Genomic DNA, 21,434 nt, shown 5'->3' on the forward strand with positions numbered 1-21,434 from the left:
GAAATGAAGTACTGTGCTGTACATTCCACATGATTGACATCAGGTTCAGGCACGCCCACAAGACGTGCGAGTTATTTGTGTATTGCAGGTTGGCTGGTGGTTATATTGCCCTCATATTGCCCGCATACCGCCTCCCATGGCCAAAACTGGTATTACGACACCTCTCGGGCCGGGGCTAGTAATGCTAATGCTAATTAAGGTTGATATCTCTGCAGCACTATAACTTTAAATTTTTTTATGACATCATCGCCCTTATTTCTCATTCTTTTGATGTGTGTAGGTCATGTTATGGATATTTTTACCTAAATTTTTGCATCTAAATTTAAACTGCAAGAGTGTGTCTGCCTCCCGAACAATGTTAGGTAGGTTATTCCAGAGTTTATGCGCCAAATAAAAAAAGGATCTGCCGCCCGCAGTTGATTTTGATATTCTAGGTATTATCAAATTGTTAGTTTTGAGAACGTAGCGGACGTAGAGGAGTATAATGTAAAAGGAGCTCACTCAAATACTGAGGTGCTAAACCATTCAGGGCTTTATAAGTAATAAGCAATATTTTAAAATCTATACGATGTTTAATAGAGAGCCAGTGCAGTGTTGACAGCACCGGGCTAATATGGTCATACTTCCTGGTTCTAGTAAGAACTCTTGCTGCTGCATTTTGGACTAGCTGTAGTTTGTTTACCAAGTGTGCAGAACAACCACCCAATAAAGCATTACAATAATCTAACCTTGAGGCCATAAATGCATGGATTAACATTTCTGCATTTGACATTGAGAGCATAGGACGTAATTTAGATATATTTTTGAGATGGAAAAATGCAGTTTTACAAATGCTAGAAACATGGCTTTCTAAGGAAAGATTGCGATCAAATAGCACACCTAGGTCCCTAACTGATGATGAAGAATTGACAAAGCAGCCATCAAGTCTTAGACAGCGTTCTATGTTATTACATGCAGAGTTTTTAGGTCCTATAATTAACACCTCTGTTTTTTCAGAATTTAGCAGTAAGAAATTACTCGTCATCCAGTTTTTTATATCAACTATGTATTCCATTAGTTTTTTCAAATTGGTGTGTTTCACCGGGCTGCAAAGAAATATAGAGCTGAGTATCATCAGCATAACAACGAAAGCTAACACCATGTTTCCTGATGATATGCCCCAAGAGTAACATATAGAGCGTGAAGAGTAGCGGCCCTAGTACTGAGCCTTGAGATACTCCATACTGTACTTGTGATCGATATGATACCTCTTCATTCACTGCTACGAATAGATGGCGGTCATATAAGTACGATTTAAACCATGCTAATGCACTTCCATTAATGCCAACCAAGTGTTCAAGTCAAGTGTTCAATTTTGTCAAATGCAGAACTAAGATCTAAACTGATTTGTGCGCAAGGATCTGTGCACTTTTCTACTTTAGATTGATAAATGAGGCCCACTGTGTGGTCTTATTAAATGGTTAGATGTCAATATACAAAATATCTTATTATTTTGTTCATAAGTACATAGAATGGGCCACAGCCATGGTTCTTATTTCATGGGGTATTTTGTGACTGAGAATGGACCAATAACAAATTAAGAAGATTTAATTTTAATTTAATTTAAATTTGATTTCATTTAATGTGGGGAAGAGTACTCATCTTTCAAAACTCATTTGAAGTTTTTGACAATATAAGATTTTTATATATTATTGGCTGTCTCTTAAACTGTATTTCTAAATTAATATATTTTAGGACGATGAAGTGCACATCTAAAATTTTCAACTATACCACTCTTAGTTTTTGGAAAATCTAACCACTACATACATTGGTAAATGGTTTGCTTACACTGGGTTAAAACTGCACTCCCCTTGTATAAAAGATGAATGTATTCAATTAGGATTCATATTTATCAGATATGAATCCCAATTGAATACATTCATCTTTTATACAAGGGGAGTGCAGTTTTAACCCAGTGTAAGCAAACCATTTGGATTTCTATTTTTCTAGTAATTATATAAATACACCAGGACAACTAAACTCCATTAACCAAAGAGACATTTTAGATGTGAGGCCCATAGGGACACATGGGTGAAGATATTTGCTTTAAAGGGTAGTTGTACCTTTCCACCTTTAATCTAGATGACCTTTGGTTGTTGCCTGATCTGTCTTCCAAGTTTGTTTGTTTTGACCATGGCTCCGATATATACATAAACCTATGAACATTCATCACCATAACTTATCACGAATGTTAAACCTTTTTTTCTTTTTTTTCTTTTTTTTGCATAACATTGGATTAATGGAAATGCCATCATTTCACAATATATATATATATATATTTTTCATTCATAAAATATCGCAAATGTTTTGTGCAAATCTGCAATGGAAACCAGGCTAGTGTCAATGTTTCAGATTCTGAACAAATTTAATTAAGTTCTAAAACAAATGACAACATTATTCAGCTCAGTTCCGTTCAACTTGTGTTCTCATCTGGTAATATCAATGCCAAATCAATGATATTACTGAATATTTCGTAACTTCATGTCCCAACTAAGAAATCCAAAAGCAACAGTGGCAAGGAACCCAAACTTCATCAGTTGACAGAAATAAAATGGAAAAATTGTGAGAGAAACCAAGCTCAGGTGGGGGACCAGTTCTCTTCGGGCCAAATGAACAAACTATGTGATACCGCATCACAACGGTATTGGGTGGGAAGGAATAAATTTTAGTATCCATCTGTCGTAGTAGGAGACTGGCTTATCAGTAGACTTGAATCTGTTTTCAAGATCTTGTCTGTTTGCTGGTGTCTTCAGGACTTGTCTTGTCGATGTCTTCGCTAACTGTGAAGGGACATATGTGGAGGTGGGCACACTAACAAAGTGCTAAATAGCTCTTACTTGTTGGTCTCTTTTATACTAGCACAAACTGGGTGGTCATCCAGGTATACTAGAGTAACCAATGTAACCTTGATAGTGACCAGCCAAAACAACCAAAACATACTTCACACTGGTAAATAAGATGGTTTTGATAGATACTTTAAGATAATAAACAGCAGAGCCTGCTTTGATCTTGGCCCAAGGTGTCAAATCCTGCTTCTGGCGGGATGAGTTTAGCTCCAACCACAATTAAACACATCTGGACTAGAAAATCATGAGATCACTAGAATATTTCAGGTTGGTGTGTTGGAGCAGGTTGGAATTAAAATTCTGCATGAAGGCATCGGACACCTCTGGTCTTTTCTAGCCATGAAAGATTTATTCTATAGATCAGAGGTGTCAAATCCTGCTCCTGGAGGGCCACTGTCCTTTTTTAGATTCAACCCTAATTCAGCTCCAGCCAGCTAATCAAGGCCTCCAGAAGTACCTGAAAACTAATTTTGTCAGGTGGTAGATGAAAGGCAGGTTGGAGTAGGTCTGAGTTTAAGACCCATGCTAGATCCTGCAGAGATTAAACATTTGCCCCAGGACAAAGTGTCTACTTACACCTCTTGAGACCCAAGCCTGGCCTTTCTCTTGATTTCTGATGGACATATAATAATTCAAACTTTCAGTGAGGTCCAACTAAGAACTATCAGAAGAACTGGACATGTCTGGAATTTGTCTGGAAATGCACAACAGGAAAAGAGAAGAAATGAGTCATTGCCGTGGCTGTGACAGGCTGAAATCCCACTCAGCCACAATCATTTTCCATAGAGACCAGCTGTTGGCCACCATGGACTGAATTAGCATTAGCTTATTGCAATGTGTAAAAGCTTGGCTTTATTTATTAACACAGGGTCATTTAGTCTTTAAATACCATGTGTGTTGGTCAAGTTCAAACCTGCTAGGCAAAATTCCTTACAAAATGAATATTTTTACAAAACGTAAAAAGATGTGTCTGTTTATATAAGGTAATAATGTCTGTCTGCCATTTAGAATCTCTCCATGAAATAAAGGGGGCACACTCTGTTTGGGAATGTTATTCTTTGTTACCATGGAAAATGTAATTGTGATTTGACCTTTGAAATAACATGGAGGAATATTGCCCATTCTCAGTGTCATTAAGATCTATTGCTTGTCAACGTTTTACTGGAGGTACAGAGCCATATTTGCAGCATTGTGACATGGCAAAACTGGAACGCTCCCCCTATAACAAACAAAGCTGTTTTTACTGTAAGATACCCAGTATATGAACCACTAGCTAGGCCTATATGCTCATTTTGTCTTCAAGAACTTTCTGGCAGTTTCTGCCCATAAATTTGGAAATCTTAAATACAACATAATGTGTGTTAAAGGGGGGGTGAAATGCTCGTTTTCACTCAATATCCTGTTAATCTTGAGTACATATAGAGTAGTACTGCATCCTTCATAAATCCAAAAAGTCTTTAGTTTTATTATATTCATAAGAGAAAGATAGTCTGTACCGATTTTTCCCGGAAAAACACGACCGGCTGGAGGCGTGACGTGTGGGCGGAGCTAAAGAATCACGAGCGCGAATAGGCTTTTGCGTTGAGAGCATGTGGAAGCTGTGACATTACCCAGAGCCGTTGAAAAACATATTAAAGGCTCTGACATTACCGTGAGGGAAAACCCATCATCTCGGGTCTCGGCATGGGAGGGGACGCACTAACAAGGAGGCAGAGATATTTGAAGCAGTTTTACTCACCGCCTGCGGTTCCAACACACGATCGTGACCCTTTTTCCTTGGGATTGCATCATCCTTAAGAAATAAACGATACGCAAATCCGGCATCAAACTGGGCCTTGTTTGTAAAACAAGCATCTTCGAAATGCAGGGAACAAACAAAAACACTTGCACAACTCCGTTGATGCTCTGTAAAATAAACTCCATCCACTGGTCCCTTAATGCTGTAGGTAATCTGTGCAGGGTTGTCTTGCCCTGGCAACCAAAAACACACTTCTTTTGTGACTTTTCGCGACGCTCTCGCTCTGATCAGGCTGTGCTCAGCCTCTCGTTGCTCTGCTATACGGGAGCGTGCACTCTTCCGGCAAACGTGCCCTCAGGATCCATATAAGGAAATTCCGCTCCATCTAACGTCACACAGAGCCATACTCGAATAAAAACTTTCCGAAACTTGTGACAAACCGGAAGGAGTATTTTGGGAACAAAAATACTCCTTCAAACGTACAACTTAATTTTTGAAACTTTGTCCATGTTTAGCATGGGAATCCAACTCTTTAACAGTGTAAAAAACTCAGTATGCATGAAATAGCATTTCACCCCCCCTTTAAAGTGATTTTTCATGGAATAAATTCGATACATTGGCCTATTTATCCTTTTTTCATATCCCAACCATGACATGGGAATTTTTAGCATTAGTGCAATAAAATTAAGTATTATTAATAGTCTATCTGTATTTTATCCTTCTCAGCCGCTGACAGTGATGGGCAGATTTGTTGCACAAGTGTCTTTTGTTGCACCAACTAAATGAGCATTATATAAATCAGCTTTATCAACAGAACACCATCTATGTACATCATGGTACCTAAGGGTATGACACCATCAGGAATCACAATTGCATGTTCAGTAACAATTTGCTTCAACCATTAATTCTTTAATTGACATCTCGGAAAGCGAATGTTTAAAAAAAAATCTCACTGGTAATTGTGACTTTATGGTGTTGTTCAGATGCTTTCACTTGTAATTACAATCATTCTGTCATGACTAGAACACAGCAAGAGACCACAGAAATGTTTATTAAAACATTCAATTAATCAAATAATTTTCCCTTCAGTCCAAACAGAAAGCAAAAGAGTTGGAATTACTACTACACTCTGGCATTTTAAATGTCTCTGTCCTTGAAATGTTTTACACATGATTCCCAGAATCCTAGATGAATTTCAAAACAATAACAATAAATGCTCTTTCACAATTGTTTTGCATGTGGATTAATAGTGGATCTCCTTTTTAAATACTTTATGAGTTTCAACAGTGACACAATTTGTCTGCCTTCATTAAATTATTTTTCTAAATGTCCTTTAAAAGATATATTACGTAACATCATATAACTGAAGCCATAAGTTAAAAATAATAATAATAATTAACTGTTAGCTGTAACCAAGCCAACTGTCATTCTACACAGAGTTTAGCCAAAAAAAAAAAAAAAAAAAAAAACCTTATATTATATTTTAACCAGGTATTTGATAATAATTTACAAACAGTTGTTGGTTGCACTTTATTTTACAGTACATGTACTAACATGTACTTATAGTGTACTTACAGTGTATTTATCTAAGAAAGTTCTGGTAATACAAGGTAACTACATGGGGTAGGTTTAGGTTTAGGGGTAGGTTCAGGGTTAGTACCTAGTTATTACATAGTTATTGTAATTACTATAATAACTACATAGTATGTACATAGGGAACAGGACTGTAAAATAAAGTGCTACCCAGTTGTTCCCTGAGGTCAAAGGATGGAATTTGTGAAGAATTAGGGTAAAATTTGTGATATTAAATGTTGTATCCCTTACAAAACTTAACCACAAATAAATCAACTATTAACCATGGTTTTGTTTCACTGAAAATAGTTAAACCATGGTATTTGTAGAAAAACTGTGGTTATAAAATAAAATATGGTTGCTACTTTTACTATAATAACTTTTACTTTTATAAGGGATTAGTAAATAAATCACATTGTACATTGTTGAATTATAATTTTTTATATATTGTTTACATCTAATAATAATAATAATAATAATAATAATAATAATAATAATTATTATTATTATTATTATTATTATTATTATTATTATTATTATTATTATTATTATTATTATTATTATATTTATCATTCCGAATTATTATGATCAGTGACTGAAACATTAGTCTGAGCTAAAAAGCATTTTTTTTTCCCCCAAATACCAATGGTCAAGTGAATGTTGTATAATCATCATTATATGGTTGATTTTGTGTCCCTGATGCTCTGTGCTGTTTTGCTAATTGCTAAATTGCTAAATACTCTCTTTTACTTCTCTGAAAGACAAATTCCTGGAAAAGCTTAACTCTTTTAGCACTTTTAGCATTTAGATCTGGCCTCCAGATTTTTAGGTCATTTAAACTTGCTTGTAAACACATGAAAACGGGAAGAGGAGGGGTACAATTCCTTAGCCATGTGTTTTTGTGTAACCTGATTTTCTGGCACACACTGAAAACATTACTTGGGTCTTTTGCCATGTCAGTGGAAGAGAAAAAACTTTTTTTTTTTTTTTTTACGTTGGAGAGCATGTGGCCTTACATGCCAGTATGAGTGGGCTCATGTGATTTTGTTTATCATTTTATCCGTTCTCTCTCTCTCTCTCTCTTCCCCCCTCTCTGCAGATTATCCATGAACCTCCACCACCAGTAGTGGATGATAGTTCGGTAAGAACGTTTTTTTTATTTATTTTTTTATTTTATTGATCTGTACATATCATAGTCTAATTAAGCAGTATTGCTCTTGCATTTGTGTTGTCATACTATGATCTGGCCATAGGCACAATATGTTTCAGACCAAAACCGGTCAGTAAATTTATTCATTTCTCACTCACCAACAAAAATAGTGCCAAAGGAAGATAAAGCTTCAAGATTTGCTTGTCACAAAGCAACACACAGACTGAAAGCTGGTCTGGAACAGCATATCAGTGGAGCGAATAAGAATTCCCATTTCAGTTCAAAGCTTTCCTTAATCACGCCCCGTTCACCTACTCTGGTCTGAAAAGTAAATAAAGTCATTTGTATTGCAGATTACTAATAATACATAAATTATTACTGAGAAAATGTGCCAGTGTTCAACTGGTTTTTATAAGCAGTTTTCTACATTACAATCGATTGTTTTCATTGGCTAAAGATTTAAGGTAATCTATTAGAAAGATAATAAATACCCTGGTAAGTAGCCATGTAATATGTAGGATAGTGTTTTGTCAGTTGGTCATTATCACTTAAACAAACCCAGACACGGCCATGACATAAGACAGGGGTCTTGTAACATGCTAAAGGGGTTTATTTAGTGATAATGTCTGACTGCACACGGTATATCTGAAAATGTGTTGGTATTATGCTATGGAAACAAAATGTTACCAAGGAGCGTTTATGGTGATTTTCTTCCTTTAACTTGTTTATCATGGTTTAGACTTAATCCTTGTTTACTAAAACCATCGCTGAGATCTAATTTTCCAAGTTCACAGGTTAAAAATGTCTATTAAGACCATAGAAAGGGTCAGATTTGGAAGTTATTTTTCTAATGATGTTATTCAGATCTGGAAGTGAAGGTCAGAATGTTTCAGCTACTTAACAGGAACTTTGGGAAAGACTTTGGACTCCATAAAACTCTCCGGATCTTTGTAGGCTGTTGTTTAACCGCTCTGGCTCTGCTGCGCTAAAATGAATGAGTTCAGTCAGACCTGTAATAAGATGGCATATTTTCATAAATCTTTCATCAGTGATGTAACTTTTTTAAGACTGTAAGAATGACAGAAATGGAATGGCTATGGGTTTGGGAAATTTCCTTGAAGGTTTTTTTAAGTTACGCTAAAGTTTCAGGATACAAAAAATGTGATGGGGAATCAAGTGGGTGATCAAATTGAAATATGAAGCATGGGGATGGCTTTTAACCTTTTTGATTAAGTATGGAGACATTGATTAAAAGATGTCTGTTCAAATCTTGAGGACTGATTGTTTAACAGGGTTAAATTTCCTCAGAGCTGGAAAAATAAAGTCATAACTTGAGTGAGCCAATATGGATTTATTTTATTGGATGAGGAATAGATAGGGAGGGCGTAAGTGTAGCTTGTGCCTGTCTGAGAGGCAATAAATGAAAAAGTCATGTTTTAAAGGAGTGAGTCACATCTCATTTAGGAAAATGTTCGGCCATTGGAATAAGACCCGAAAAATGTGTACTTGGAACAAACAAAGAATCTTTACAATAGTGTTATTGTTTCGTTTACTAAGATAGCTACCCAGATTTTGCATTGGACAAACATATTCTGTAATGTGTAACCTATATTTAATGTGGTCTAGGTTGCATTTTTGTTTTACCTTTTTTGTTTACCCAAAAGTGGGTTTTCACAGAAGCTGTTCTTGGTTCCTCAAAATAAATTTTCAGTGAACAGTTCTTAAAATAACCATCTTTTTTACAAGTTCTAACAGTTCGATAATCTAAAGAACCCTTTTCCACTTATAAAGACTTTATTTAGTTATGTATTTATTTATTTATTTATTGCAGTGGAAAGTTTCCACACACACAAAAAAAAGGTTCTTTGCTGGCTTTGATAGATTCTTTAACATCTATCATCCACAGAATCTTTCCATTAGGTAAAAGGTTCTTTGTAGTAAAAAAGGTTATTTCGATATCAGTTTTATATGGAACTGTCCACAGAAAGACTCTTTGGGGAAACAAACATTGTTCTTTTATGGCATCACTGTGAAGACCCCCTTTTGGAACCTTTGTTTTTAAGAGTGACATTTTTTTCATGGAACCATCAGTGATAATATGAAACCTTATTTTTTAAGGCCGTTGTGCAGTTTTGTTCATGGTTTTCAAAGACTGTGATCACTTTGACGAGTACATTGCACCAAAATTAGCTTCTTCCCCGTTGTTTGTGACCAGAACATATTTGTGGTCAACCGGTAAAGAACCTTTGGGCTTCATTTTGGTCACATTTGCATTGTCTTTGTTTGCACTATAAGGATGATGAAGAGGATGGAACTCCAAAGAAAAAGTGGCCCACAGTCGATGCGTCCTACTATGGAGGAAGAGGAGTTGGAGGCATAAAAAGAATGGAGGTAAACAACAGTTTTATCACTCACTGGAGGGCACTAGCCACTAAATTAGCAAACGCTCAGTCTCTTAACAGATGTCTTTCATTCAGAGGAAGCAGGTTGTGATTCTACAGGAACCTAGGGTTAAGAGTCTTTCTTGGGAGATGGATTCTGTCAGTAAATCTCCAGTTGACAGTTTGCCCCAAGTTGGAATGAAACCACTGTTGTTTATATTACATGCCAAGAGACTTCAGCACATAATTGAAATCAGCGCTATTGCCAAAAGCGAATGCCACCACTGTGAAGAAAAACAGGAAATACAGAAGGAAAAAGGAAAATGTTTGTCAAATCCATTAATTCGCAAAACTATGCTTGAAATAAATGCATCTGCTTTGCAAACACGAGGCCTCATCAAAAAATGAAATGACAAAAACAAGGGGGAAAATATTTTAAGCCAACATGACATGGTCTGTTATCTAGTTTGCTGGTTTTAAAATGGTTTAGGACACCAGAACTTGCTGACCAGCTAAATCATCTGAAGATCAGCTTGATTAGGCTGGGAGACAAGCTAAGCAACTTTTGGCATGTTAAAGAAATTTTCTTTCATCAAACAGCTGCCAGTAAAGTAAAGTTTACAATCACAGCAAGATTTAGGAAAACAAGACACAGGTATTACAAGGAGAGGGTGACTTATGAGGACATAACCCATGTCCCCATTTTTCAAAATGCTTATAAATCATACAGAATGAGTTTTTTTGAGAAAGTAAAAATGCACAAAGTTTCCTGTGATGGTTAGGTTTAGGTTTAGGGTTGGTGAAGGGCGATAGAAAATACAGTTTCTACATTATAAAAACTATTACGCCTATGTAATGTCCCCACTTTTCACAAAAACAAAAGTGTTTGTGTGTGTGTGCATTGTACAGCTCATCTGCTGCTTGGAATCCTTCCTTCTGTCAAAAATTCTGCCTCAGTTACCAGCAGTGCAGAGTTTGCAGTTTGATTGTCTCAAAAAATACCTTTCCAGAAGGACAGATTTTTTTGCTTCCATTTAAAGTTTTTTGGATCATTGTCAATGCCGGATAAAATGACTATAGCTTTCTCCTTCATTACAGGTTCGCTGGGGTGAGAGAGGTTCTACCGAGGAGGGTGCTAAACTGGAGAAGGCGAAGAACGCGAGGGTAAAGATGCCTGAGCAAGAGTTTGAAGCTCCTCCTGCTCGCATCCTAAATAATGGCATGCGGAAACCTCCAGGCCCTCGTAAATGGTACTCACCCATTAAGGTGAGAAGAATGCGTATTCGGGTACAAGCTTACTAAAACTCAATAACACTTTAGTTTAGGGAACATATCTCACTATTAACTATTTGTTTATTAGTATGCCTATTGACTGTTGATTAGTACTTATAAAACACATATTAATGTCTTATTCTGCACAACCATACTTTAGATCCCCTAATCCGACCCTATACCTAAACTACTTTACTATCAATAAGCAGCAAATTAAGAGTTTATTGAGACAAAAGTGGTATTTTGTCCCCAAACACAAAATCACTCAAGAGCATTGTGTATTTTGTTGCAAAAAAAAAAAAAAAAAAAAAAAATTGGTTGTAATTTACATTCCAAGTAAAAATAATTTGTTTAACCCAAGCTAAAGAATAAAAATATACATTTGATTGGATATAAACGCAGTCCAAAAATTATGAGATGCATTATTTGAATGCTTGGCGAGAGATTTGTATTTAATCTAGATTTAAACAGAGAGCGTCTCTGAACTCCGAACATTATCAGGAAGGCTATTCCAAAGTTTGGGAGCCAAGTGCAAAAAACTTTACCTCCTTTAGTGGACTTTGCTATCCTAGGAACTACCAAAAGTCCAGCATTTTGTGACCTTAGGGAGCGTGATGGATTGTAGCGTGGTAGAAGGCTAGTTAGGTACGCTGGAGCTAAACCATTTAGGGCCTTATAGGTAAGTAATGATCATTTTGTAACTGATATGGAACTTAATATGTAGCCAGTGCAGATAATACAGAATTGGGGTAATATGATCATATTTTCTTGACCTGGTAAGGACTCTAGCCACTGCATTGCTTGTTTATTGAAGATGCAGGACAACCACCTAGAAGTGCATTAGAATAGTCCAGTCTAGAGGTCATGAATGCATGAGCTTTTCTGCATCAGAAACAGGTAACGTGTTTCATAGCTTGGTAATGTGTCTAAGATGGAAGAATGCTGTTTTTGTAACTTTGATTCTCGTTGTTGCCACCTGTGCAATGTTGTGGAGATGCTGTTTTGGTTAAATGAGGTGTTTTAGGAGGGCGTGGATGAGTCTTTGAGTATTTATTTCCTCCTTTGTTTGTTAATCTCTGTATTTAATGTGTGTCTGTGTTATTTTCCACTTTTTGTAACCCAACTTTACATTCAAATCTTCCAAGATGTCCTTCTGTTCTTTTCTTGCCTCATTAATTTTCTCTGTTCATTTCTTGTGCAAAGAGTGTTGGTTGTATTTATTAGGAAGTTTGGTCGAGGCTGAGGGACATCAGAATGTTGTATTTTAAAGGGTTAGTTCACCCAAAAATGAAAATAAGCCCATAAATTACTCAAGTCATCGTAGGTGTATATGTCGTTCTTCTTTCAGACAATTCCAGTTTGAGTTATATTAAACAATTTCTTTGATATATTAAGCTGTTTAATGCCATCAGCAGGTATTGCATGCAGCAGTCCAAAAGAAGTTAAACAAAAGCGCCCATACTCATACAAAAAAAAGTGTCTCACACAGCATCGGGGGTGAACAAAGGCGTTTTATATACACCTAGGATGACTTGAGGGAGTAATTTATGGCCTAATTTTCATTTTGGGATGAACTTACCCTTCAATAACCATGGGGCAGATAGTGAAGGATTGATTCATTCTAAACTCTGGCTTTGAGATGTATCTGTCTCATTTGATAGTGAACCACAGAGGTCACATGTGGGATGTTGGGTTCAGGAAATCTCTTTGTTAATGAAACCCATTTCTCCAACCAGCTTCAACACACTTTCCTGGAAGATTCTAGTGCGTCAGAAGCACTTGATTAGCTGGTTCAGGTGTGTTTGATTAGAGTTGGAGCTAAACTCTACAGGAACCTCCAGGAACAGATTTTGACCACTGGTCTATATACACATGCTTGCTTTTTCAATATTATTTTCTTGTGTGTGCTGATGCACAGGGAAAACTGGATGCATTGTGGGTACTACTGAAGAAAGGGTATGACAGAGTGTCCATCATGCGACCACAACCTGGAGACAAGGTAAGACTCTATATTTGTTGAAGTATAACAAATGCATATTTATATATACACAGAGCCTTGAGAAAGTATTTATCTCCCTTCATTTATTTCACGTTTTGTTATGTTGCAGCCTTAGGTTAAACTGCTTTAAATTACTTTTTCCCTACATCAATGTACACGTCATACACCATAATGACTTAGCAATAACATTACTGTCACAACTTAAAACTAAAAACTAAAATAAGTGCAGGTCAAACAACGATGCAGAATATTCATAACTATGACTGGACTGTCACACCCATACCATTATAATGAAGACACCATTACACTAAGACGCTGTGAATTTTTTTTTGTTTCAGCACATTGTTTTGTGAAGAATGCGTCCACAAAAGGAGTTCATTCAGAGCCACGCAGACACGTTCATTTGCATTCAGGCTCATTTTGCAGATAGCCTTTAAGTCCTAACATTAACGTTATGTTGTATAAATAACAAAGCATATTCTATCAATAAATTATTGAGTATAATCCCATTGATTAAAAACTTGCTATCAAATGCTCACTCTACTGCTCATCTTCAGCATGTGCAGCTCAAAACAGAAATGCAGAACATTAATAACTAACCTACTGTCATATAGGCTAACTTTATAATGAGAGCACTATTGTAAAAATTGTGAATTGTTAAGGTTTCGGTGACGTTTAGTGTTAACTATCTTTTAATCAAAACATAAAAACATTCACCCCATTTGTATCTGTGAGGCATCTGTTACACATTTTCCCTGTTTATGTTAACATCAGTAATTAAGGCTGTCGAATGTCTGATTAGACCTAATGTATTTTGCCCCGCCCCCAAACATATGATCAGTCGAATATCAGCAAGATTCGAAAATTCTGATTCGACTATGAAAATGCTTAGTCGGGGACACCCCTAATGCATTTAGTGTGAATATGCACTCCGTTAAAAAATCTTAGTAGCCTTAGTGCTTAAAACAGCAAGAATACCAGAATACCACATAGCAACAATCCAGTATCAACTTTTGTACATGTAACATCACTCACATTTTCTTCAGAAAGTTAGAAACTCCAGATGCATCAAGTCTAGAATGTGCAATGTGATTAATCTTGTTCTTACAGTGCACTGCCAATAACTTGATGGCTCCTGCAAGCCTAAGACCTGCTAAATCAGGTGGTAATTTTCTCCACTTCAAATAATGCTGCTTTATTTTACCAAAGTAAAGAGATGAGGTCCAATGTCAACAGATCTGTTTGGACGTAACACCATGTGCAGAGGGTGGTGTCATTTATAACTGAGGCACACTGCAAAACTCAACACCCACACCCACATTTTCTCTGAGGAGCTCGCTTAGTAGCACTTAATGTCTCATCCCACTGTATGTTTGGAGGGTCAAACTGTGAGTCACATTTGGCTTCAACTTTGGACCTAATCCTCTTAACCCCTTAACTGTCACTCATATTTTTGAACATAGACTTTGTAGTGCACAATCCAAACTTTTTAACTTTTGATCCAAATTTTTTATTATTCATGAATGAAAACATTTTGTAACATGATATTGATGTACAATTTACATGGTAATGCAATGTCTGATTTTAAAATGGGTTTTAAAGGATGAATTTTGAGATTTTAAGTTTAAAGTTGATATATAATTTCTCATGATTTCTAAAATGTGTTAGAGAAAAAGGCAACAAAGTCGTCTTGTTTTTTTAACAAAGGTCAAAACTCCTGTTATAATGTAGATTTTTGAGTGTGCACTCTTGTCATAAATTCATCTATTACTTTTCCTACATAATTTTTGACAAAAAACATTGGTAAAACGATATATAGTTTGGCAAGATTAGATTAGATTTAATTGTAATATAGTGAAGTAAATGTAGGCATCCCACAGAGGGGACGGGGTGACAGTTAACAGGTTAAAGAGACCTTTCACAGATTGCACAGAATAACCACCTTGCTGTTTTGTAGTATCCTGCAGCAGCTCCATGTATCTGCTGGTTAGAAAGAGTTGGACAGATATTTGCTGGGTGATGACAAGAAACTGAACTTGCATCATAGATTGACGTACATCGATACTCAACAGAACTGTCTACCCAACAAAACAATTTGATATTTTTACAAGAACCCTAAAAGAGACCTGGGCCTAAAAGATCCAACTGAGAATGCAGACCAATGGGCAGAAACAATATAGTCTAGACTTGTAAATCAGGAAAATGATACAATTGCTTTACAAGAGAAAAGCCAAACATAGAACGATGATTAACAGCACTGGGGAGGTGACACCCTCAGTGATTAGAGTGTCTGATGACATCACACTATGAGGTAACACCATTACCATTTCACTGCAATGCATGAAGCCACTTGGACGCATGCCGAAACTCAAAAACACATCCAGATGCTCCAAAATAAATAGGAAAAGACATGAACCTGGATGACTTAGTGTTCACAGCCCTTATGAACAATACAGTGGTCAATCAAGTTACCTTTATTTATATACAAATTAGTTTGTTTCAAAGCAGCAAAAAATAAAATAAATAAATAAATAATAATAATAATGCAAATGTTATCAAATATGAGACACATCCAATTTCTGCTGTAAAGCAGCTAAAAGAAGACAACCCTCTCATTATTCAGTTATGAAATAAGTTCAGTTCAGCTATAAGCAGCTCTACAGATGACAGCAGTATCATTATTCCATTATAGCCCATGCAAATACAATTTAGTTTAGTAACAGTGTTGATGTAACAAAATTAGCTATATTTACATTTACAATATACAGACAATAGTGTAAAATATTCAGCCAAGGTTATGTAGCGTATGGACCAGATCATGATAACAAATTCATTCTAATTTTCAGAAAGATTTTTAATCTACTGACTGACCTCATGTAAATCACAGCTTAGAGCCAATGAGTCTGCATCAAACTGTGACATTGACACCATTAGGGTCCTGTCTGAGCATCACCAGGAACACTTCTACTTTCTTAGCTCGGACTCATAACAGGTTGTGTTTTGGTTTATGAGTAAAAACTGCCATGACTCTTTGTCTTGCGCGTGAGCTCTCTCTCTCTCTCTCTCTCTCTCTCTCTCTCTCTCTCTCTCTCTCGCTCGCTTTCTCTTTCTATCCATGCCTTCCTTGCGTTGGCATCTGTTTAATGTGTATGTTTGTGTTTAGTCAGATGTTTCATGTTCCCCTGTAGTGTAGTTTAATAAACATCCATATGTATTCACACTTGGTTGTCTGTGTTTGCTGCTCACAAGACGGGGTCACTTTAATGGGAGCAATGTATTAGTAGTCAAATAATTTTTCGTGGGCAGAGAAATAATTTTACTTAGAGTCAATAAACGATGAACACTGTCTGCCCTGTGGATGAACAAATCATTTTATTAATGCTACAATGCTACAAGTAATTCCTGAAGATGAATGTAGTTAATAATAACCAATTATGATTAATTATGTACATCTCACTTTGAGCTAATTTGTTACAGTTAGTTCGAATTTTGTCAATTTTTGACTTTTCTGAATATAACTATAATTGGGGAAAGTTGTGGACTCGTGGTTAGAGAATTTGACTCCTAACCCTAAGGTTGTGGGTTTGAATCTCGGGCTGGCAATACCACAACTGAGGTGCCCTTGAGCAAGGCATCGAACCCCCAACTGCTTCCCGGGTGCCGCAGCATAATTGGCTGCCCACTGCTCTGGGTGTGTGTTCACAGTGTGTGTGTGTGTGGGTGTGTTGTGTGTTCACTGCTGTGAGTGTGTCCTTTGGATGGGTTGAATGCAGATCACAAATTCTGAGTATGGGTCACCATACTTGGCTGTATGTCATGTCACTTTGACTTTCAAACCCCATGCAAGAAACCCAAATTCAGTTAAGTTATAGAAGTGGGGGAACTAGATTTGATGCAGTTATAGTATGGGCTGGCAATAACACAATATTTTGCAGCATTTCCCATTAATTACCTAGAGTCTGATGGTCTACAATGATGTAATGTGTCCCTCCACAGTTTCATAATAAAACTGTGAATATGTATAAAATAAAATGTCATGCATTCGGGAGCACAACAGGCACCAGTTACAAATTATATTTATATTTGATTAATTTCCCAAAAAAAACAAAAAAACAATTCACAACATTTATGAGACTTATATGTAAATCTGTTTAACAGAAACTATAGTTTTCTGCCAAAATAGAAGCTTGAGGGTTTAACTCTTGCAAGTGAAGAAAGACAAAGGTATATATCTATTGTCCATGTCCATTTATTTGGACCTTGGTTTTACCTCTTGTGCATGGGCCTTTCCAAGAAAACCACAGTATTAATGTCCGTGTCCATGACACATGGTGTTCCCATGGAATCATGTCCAAAAACTCTGTATCATGTAGCACAAATCAAAGCCCAAAATAGACAAACTGTTTCAAAATAATGTAAGACTTCGTTTGCAAACTATCTAAGTTTATGCTTTACGGTGCAGTGGTAGTTAACATGATAATATGCAGTACATTAATTAGGACAAACAGCTGTGAGCCATGAAGCAAACACACACAGTTATGCTGCCCGAGCAGGGATGTTGATGTCTGGCAAACCAGTCAGAAGATTCCAGTATCTGAAGCCAGCTTTAAAATGTTTTGCTTATATAATGAGGCACAGGATGTAGAGTTAGTCCAAGGGGTTTTGCAGACATTTGTTTGAAAGATATTGTAATCTTTCATGTAGGAAGTATTTACTTCCCTCACCTTTCCAAAACATTCCCATGTGTGGACTGATTGCCTTGAAAACTGTATGTATATCCAGTGTTACATTAACTAAATTACTCACAAAAATGTTTGTTTGACAAATATTAAGGAAGCAAAACAAAAAATATGAATCATGAAGCAAAAGACCAAAATTATACAGAATTTCAGTCACTGACTAAATTGATAGTGACGTTTATTTTCATGCATCAGATATCACTTTTGATTTTATGTACTAAGAAATGTTGAAATCAGCATGAAATAAGATTAATAAATGCTTTAGAAATAGTTTGTGTTAACTATCTATAATATTAACAACTAAAACTTTAAGTGTTACCCAGTCATTTAACAAAAACTGCACAGTCAGCACTCTGGTGGATGTGTGTCATCGAGGTCATCTCTCTACAGACAATAATTTAACACACTAAACAATGTTTAACATATCTCAACATTATCAACATTAATATATCTCAACAGAACCTGTATTTAAAATATTTAAAGATTTTTGTATTTTTATTTTTGCTTTAGTTGGCAGGTTGCCAAGTGATTATATTTATGCCCTTTTATATTTTGTTAAAATAAGTGTACTTAAAGATGGTTTGATCTTCTTAACTTCCAAAGTCCTTTGAAGTTGGCATAAAACGAAAATTCACCTAATCTACCTTTTAGAGTCTAGAGTATGTATTAATATGTGAAATTACAAATAAAATCTGGCAACCCAGTTATGCATTAAAAAAGGTTATTTAACTTAAATTGGAGTGGAAAAACTGCATATGAAAAAGACTAACTATTCCAAGGCAACCAAACACATGGTTGGCTCTTTTAACTGAAACTATACTATAAAGCAGGTCTTCTGTACCTCCACATTTGCTATTGCAATTTCTTCCATTTGTTTTTCTATGAGTAGTTGGTCACTGTATCCTTATTTGTCTTCTAGAGCAATACACAACAAATCATTTCAGGCTTCTGTTGTTCTTAATGACACTACATACCATAAGCTCTTAACTGCAAGAACTCACACTATGTGTGTTCGCGCACGCGTGTGTGTGTTTCCTGGGGCCAACCTGGAGTTCTTCATTAGTTAACAGGAAATTGGGACAGAGTTCTCTAATTTTCCATAAGTGTTTCTAGTAAATAACCAACAACTAGCCTTTACTCTGTGTATAATTAAAATGTGTTTGGCATTTATAGCTTTCTACAGCTACAACAGACAGAAAGATCAGCATGCCTCTCAGCATGGCAGTCTACCTCTGTGTTTGTCATGTTATTTATTGGCGGTGAAGTCCATCATGATTGCTGCCCAACGCCCAACCACATGTATTCAGAGATTTAAGACTACCGGTAATACTCCTGGCTTGTTCACTGCATCTGAACTGGAGTCAAATAACATAACAAACCTTTCTCATCTGCCACGTTGTCCTACATCATGGCCACAAAAAAAGCTTTTTACAGTTTGACTTCTGAGGCTGATTTCCTATCAACCCCTGAGTTAGTTTTCTAATGCAAAATGAATGATTCAATGAAAGGTGTTTTGCCAGTTAATGTTATGGGTATTTTCCGAGCTCTGAGAGTTTCTGTTTACCACAACACTGTAGTGCTTTCATAGAAGGTACATGGTAACATGCTAAACATCACTCAGAACATGTTATGAACCACATAGCAGTGTTGTGTACTCGAGACTCGGACTCGGTCTTGGACTCGGTCTCGAGACCGTATTTTAATGGTCTCGGTCTTGTCATGGACTCGTGTGCATTTTGACTCGGTATTGACTCGGACTCGAACATATTAGGAATCGGACTTATGCCCGAGTCCACTCGAGTCCCAATCAAAATATTTCATGATTATTACTGTATGTTAATGTTTATTTGAATTGATGTTAAATTGAAATTGATTGACACATCCAATGACTGGTGATTTTCTTTTGACGTGAGACGTTAAGCCAGCGACACACCGGATGTGTGGCGCAAGCATCTCAGCTGCGTGGCGTGTCTGTTTTTAATTCGGCTCCCATGTTAACAGGTTAGATCTTGCAGACTGCCTGCGTGAGACGCGCGGGAAACCCGTGCATGCTAGAAATAGAACCGACGCATATTTTTAACGTGACACGCGTGCATGTTGGAAGCGTTTCCAGGCAAAATATACTAGGAAGATATGTCATTTTGTACACAAATACATATTAATTCATGACATTTTGATATTTGAAAGTCTATAGGTTGGCATAAATTCAGATATAAATGTAATTTAGAAAATAAATTAATAATGATCGATTTTCAAATATTGCACCTGTCAAACATACTCTATTTTGTCCTATCAGTAGGTGTGTAAAAAAAAAGAAAAAAAGTTGATATTGTTGTCATGAAGACAAGAGCCTGGTTTTTCGGCTGCCTCCCTCTATGTCACCTACAGCCGCAGCAGTGCGCCAAGCGCCGCGTGCAGGCACGCTTCTGGTGTGTAAAGACAGAAAACGCGAAGCAGCCACCACGCTTCTGGCACGCAGCAGAGACGCCACGCAGCCAGTGTGTCACCGGCCTTAAGTTACCCTCCTGCCATCCGCCTGTAGTGATCCCGCTTTCCAGAAAGCCACATTGCTACATTATTTCTCTCAACTGTGTTATTTTTTACAAAGTAGGACAAAATGGTCACAGAAAAAAAAAAAAAAAATATATATATATATATATATATATATATATATATATATATATATATATATATATATATATATATATATCGTTTAATTAAATTATATAATGAATACAGACACAGACTGACTGTCTCAACACTAAACATCCCCCCCCCCAAAAAAATGTCTGACAGAATGCATTGAACTTATATGGCATTTCATCCAGCTTTCTTCCCCTGGCACATACACACTTTTGCATGAAATTTTCCTGGACAGTCAGTCGGCTCTTGTGTGTATGCCCTCCGTAACTAAAAAAAAAACTTGGACTAGTGTGTATTTTACCCTTAAAACGCACCATCCAGGGAAATTAGCATTAGATTATCCAATGCTGTTACAGAAAGTGATAAAATGGTAACTGTTGTCAGTCCCCGCTTCCTCTGCACCAGTAGAGAGAGTTTTTAGTCTGGGTGGATTGATCATGAGACCACATCGTGCTTGGTTGGGTAGCAGGATGGTCTCCTCACTTATTTTTTTGAAAAGTAATTATGCCCATCTGTAATCTTCACAACATCTAAAGTGCACATAATCCAAGACATTGTAAGGATGTTAGCAGTCATTAGTTAAGCTTCAAGGTTAAAAGTTATGTAAAAGCTGTTACAGTTGAACATTTACAGGTATAGTGGTACAGTTATGTTACTTGTACTAGAAGTGTTATGTAGAATTACAATATAGAGTCGTACAGTAATTTTATGTGTACTAGAAAGGTTATATGGATGTGTATAGTGGTACAACGATGTTATGTGAAAATGAGCACTTAATATTGACAAGTAACAATTCATAATACTAATAAAATTAACTTTACACCACATACTATGTGGCCCTTTTACCCTTTATTGTTTCCACCAAACATTTTACATACGCTTGAAGATTTCTATAGGTCTTGTCTGAGACCCAATCTCTCTGGTCTCGGTCTTGACTCGGACTCGACCCTTTCTGAACTCGGTCTTGACTCGGACTCGACCCTTTCTGAACTCGGTCTTGACTCGGACTCGACCCTCTCTGGACTCGATCTGGACTCGGACTCGAATGAGCTGGT

The 21,434-nt window shown here is 36.6% G+C and overlaps 1 protein-coding gene across 1 annotated transcript in view; it reads left to right on the forward strand.

Moving 5' to 3' along the window:
* LOC113107413 (anthrax toxin receptor 1-like) overlaps positions 1-21,434 on the forward strand; it is a 51,789-nt gene that overhangs the window by 27,858 nt on the left and 2,497 nt on the right. Inside the window, exons 14-17 of the mRNA XM_026269906.1 lie at positions 7,295-7,336; positions 9,641-9,736; positions 10,825-10,992; positions 12,917-12,997. Coding sequence (XP_026125691.1) covers positions 7,295-7,336; positions 9,641-9,736; positions 10,825-10,992; positions 12,917-12,997 — 387 coding nt within the window. The remainder of the gene's footprint in view (positions 1-7,294; positions 7,337-9,640; positions 9,737-10,824; positions 10,993-12,916; positions 12,998-21,434) is intronic.

Source organism: Carassius auratus, chromosome 8, assembly GCF_003368295.1.
Source record: "Carassius auratus strain Wakin chromosome 8, ASM336829v1, whole genome shotgun sequence".
Classification (NCBI taxonomy): domain Eukaryota; kingdom Metazoa; phylum Chordata; class Actinopteri; order Cypriniformes; family Cyprinidae; genus Carassius; species Carassius auratus.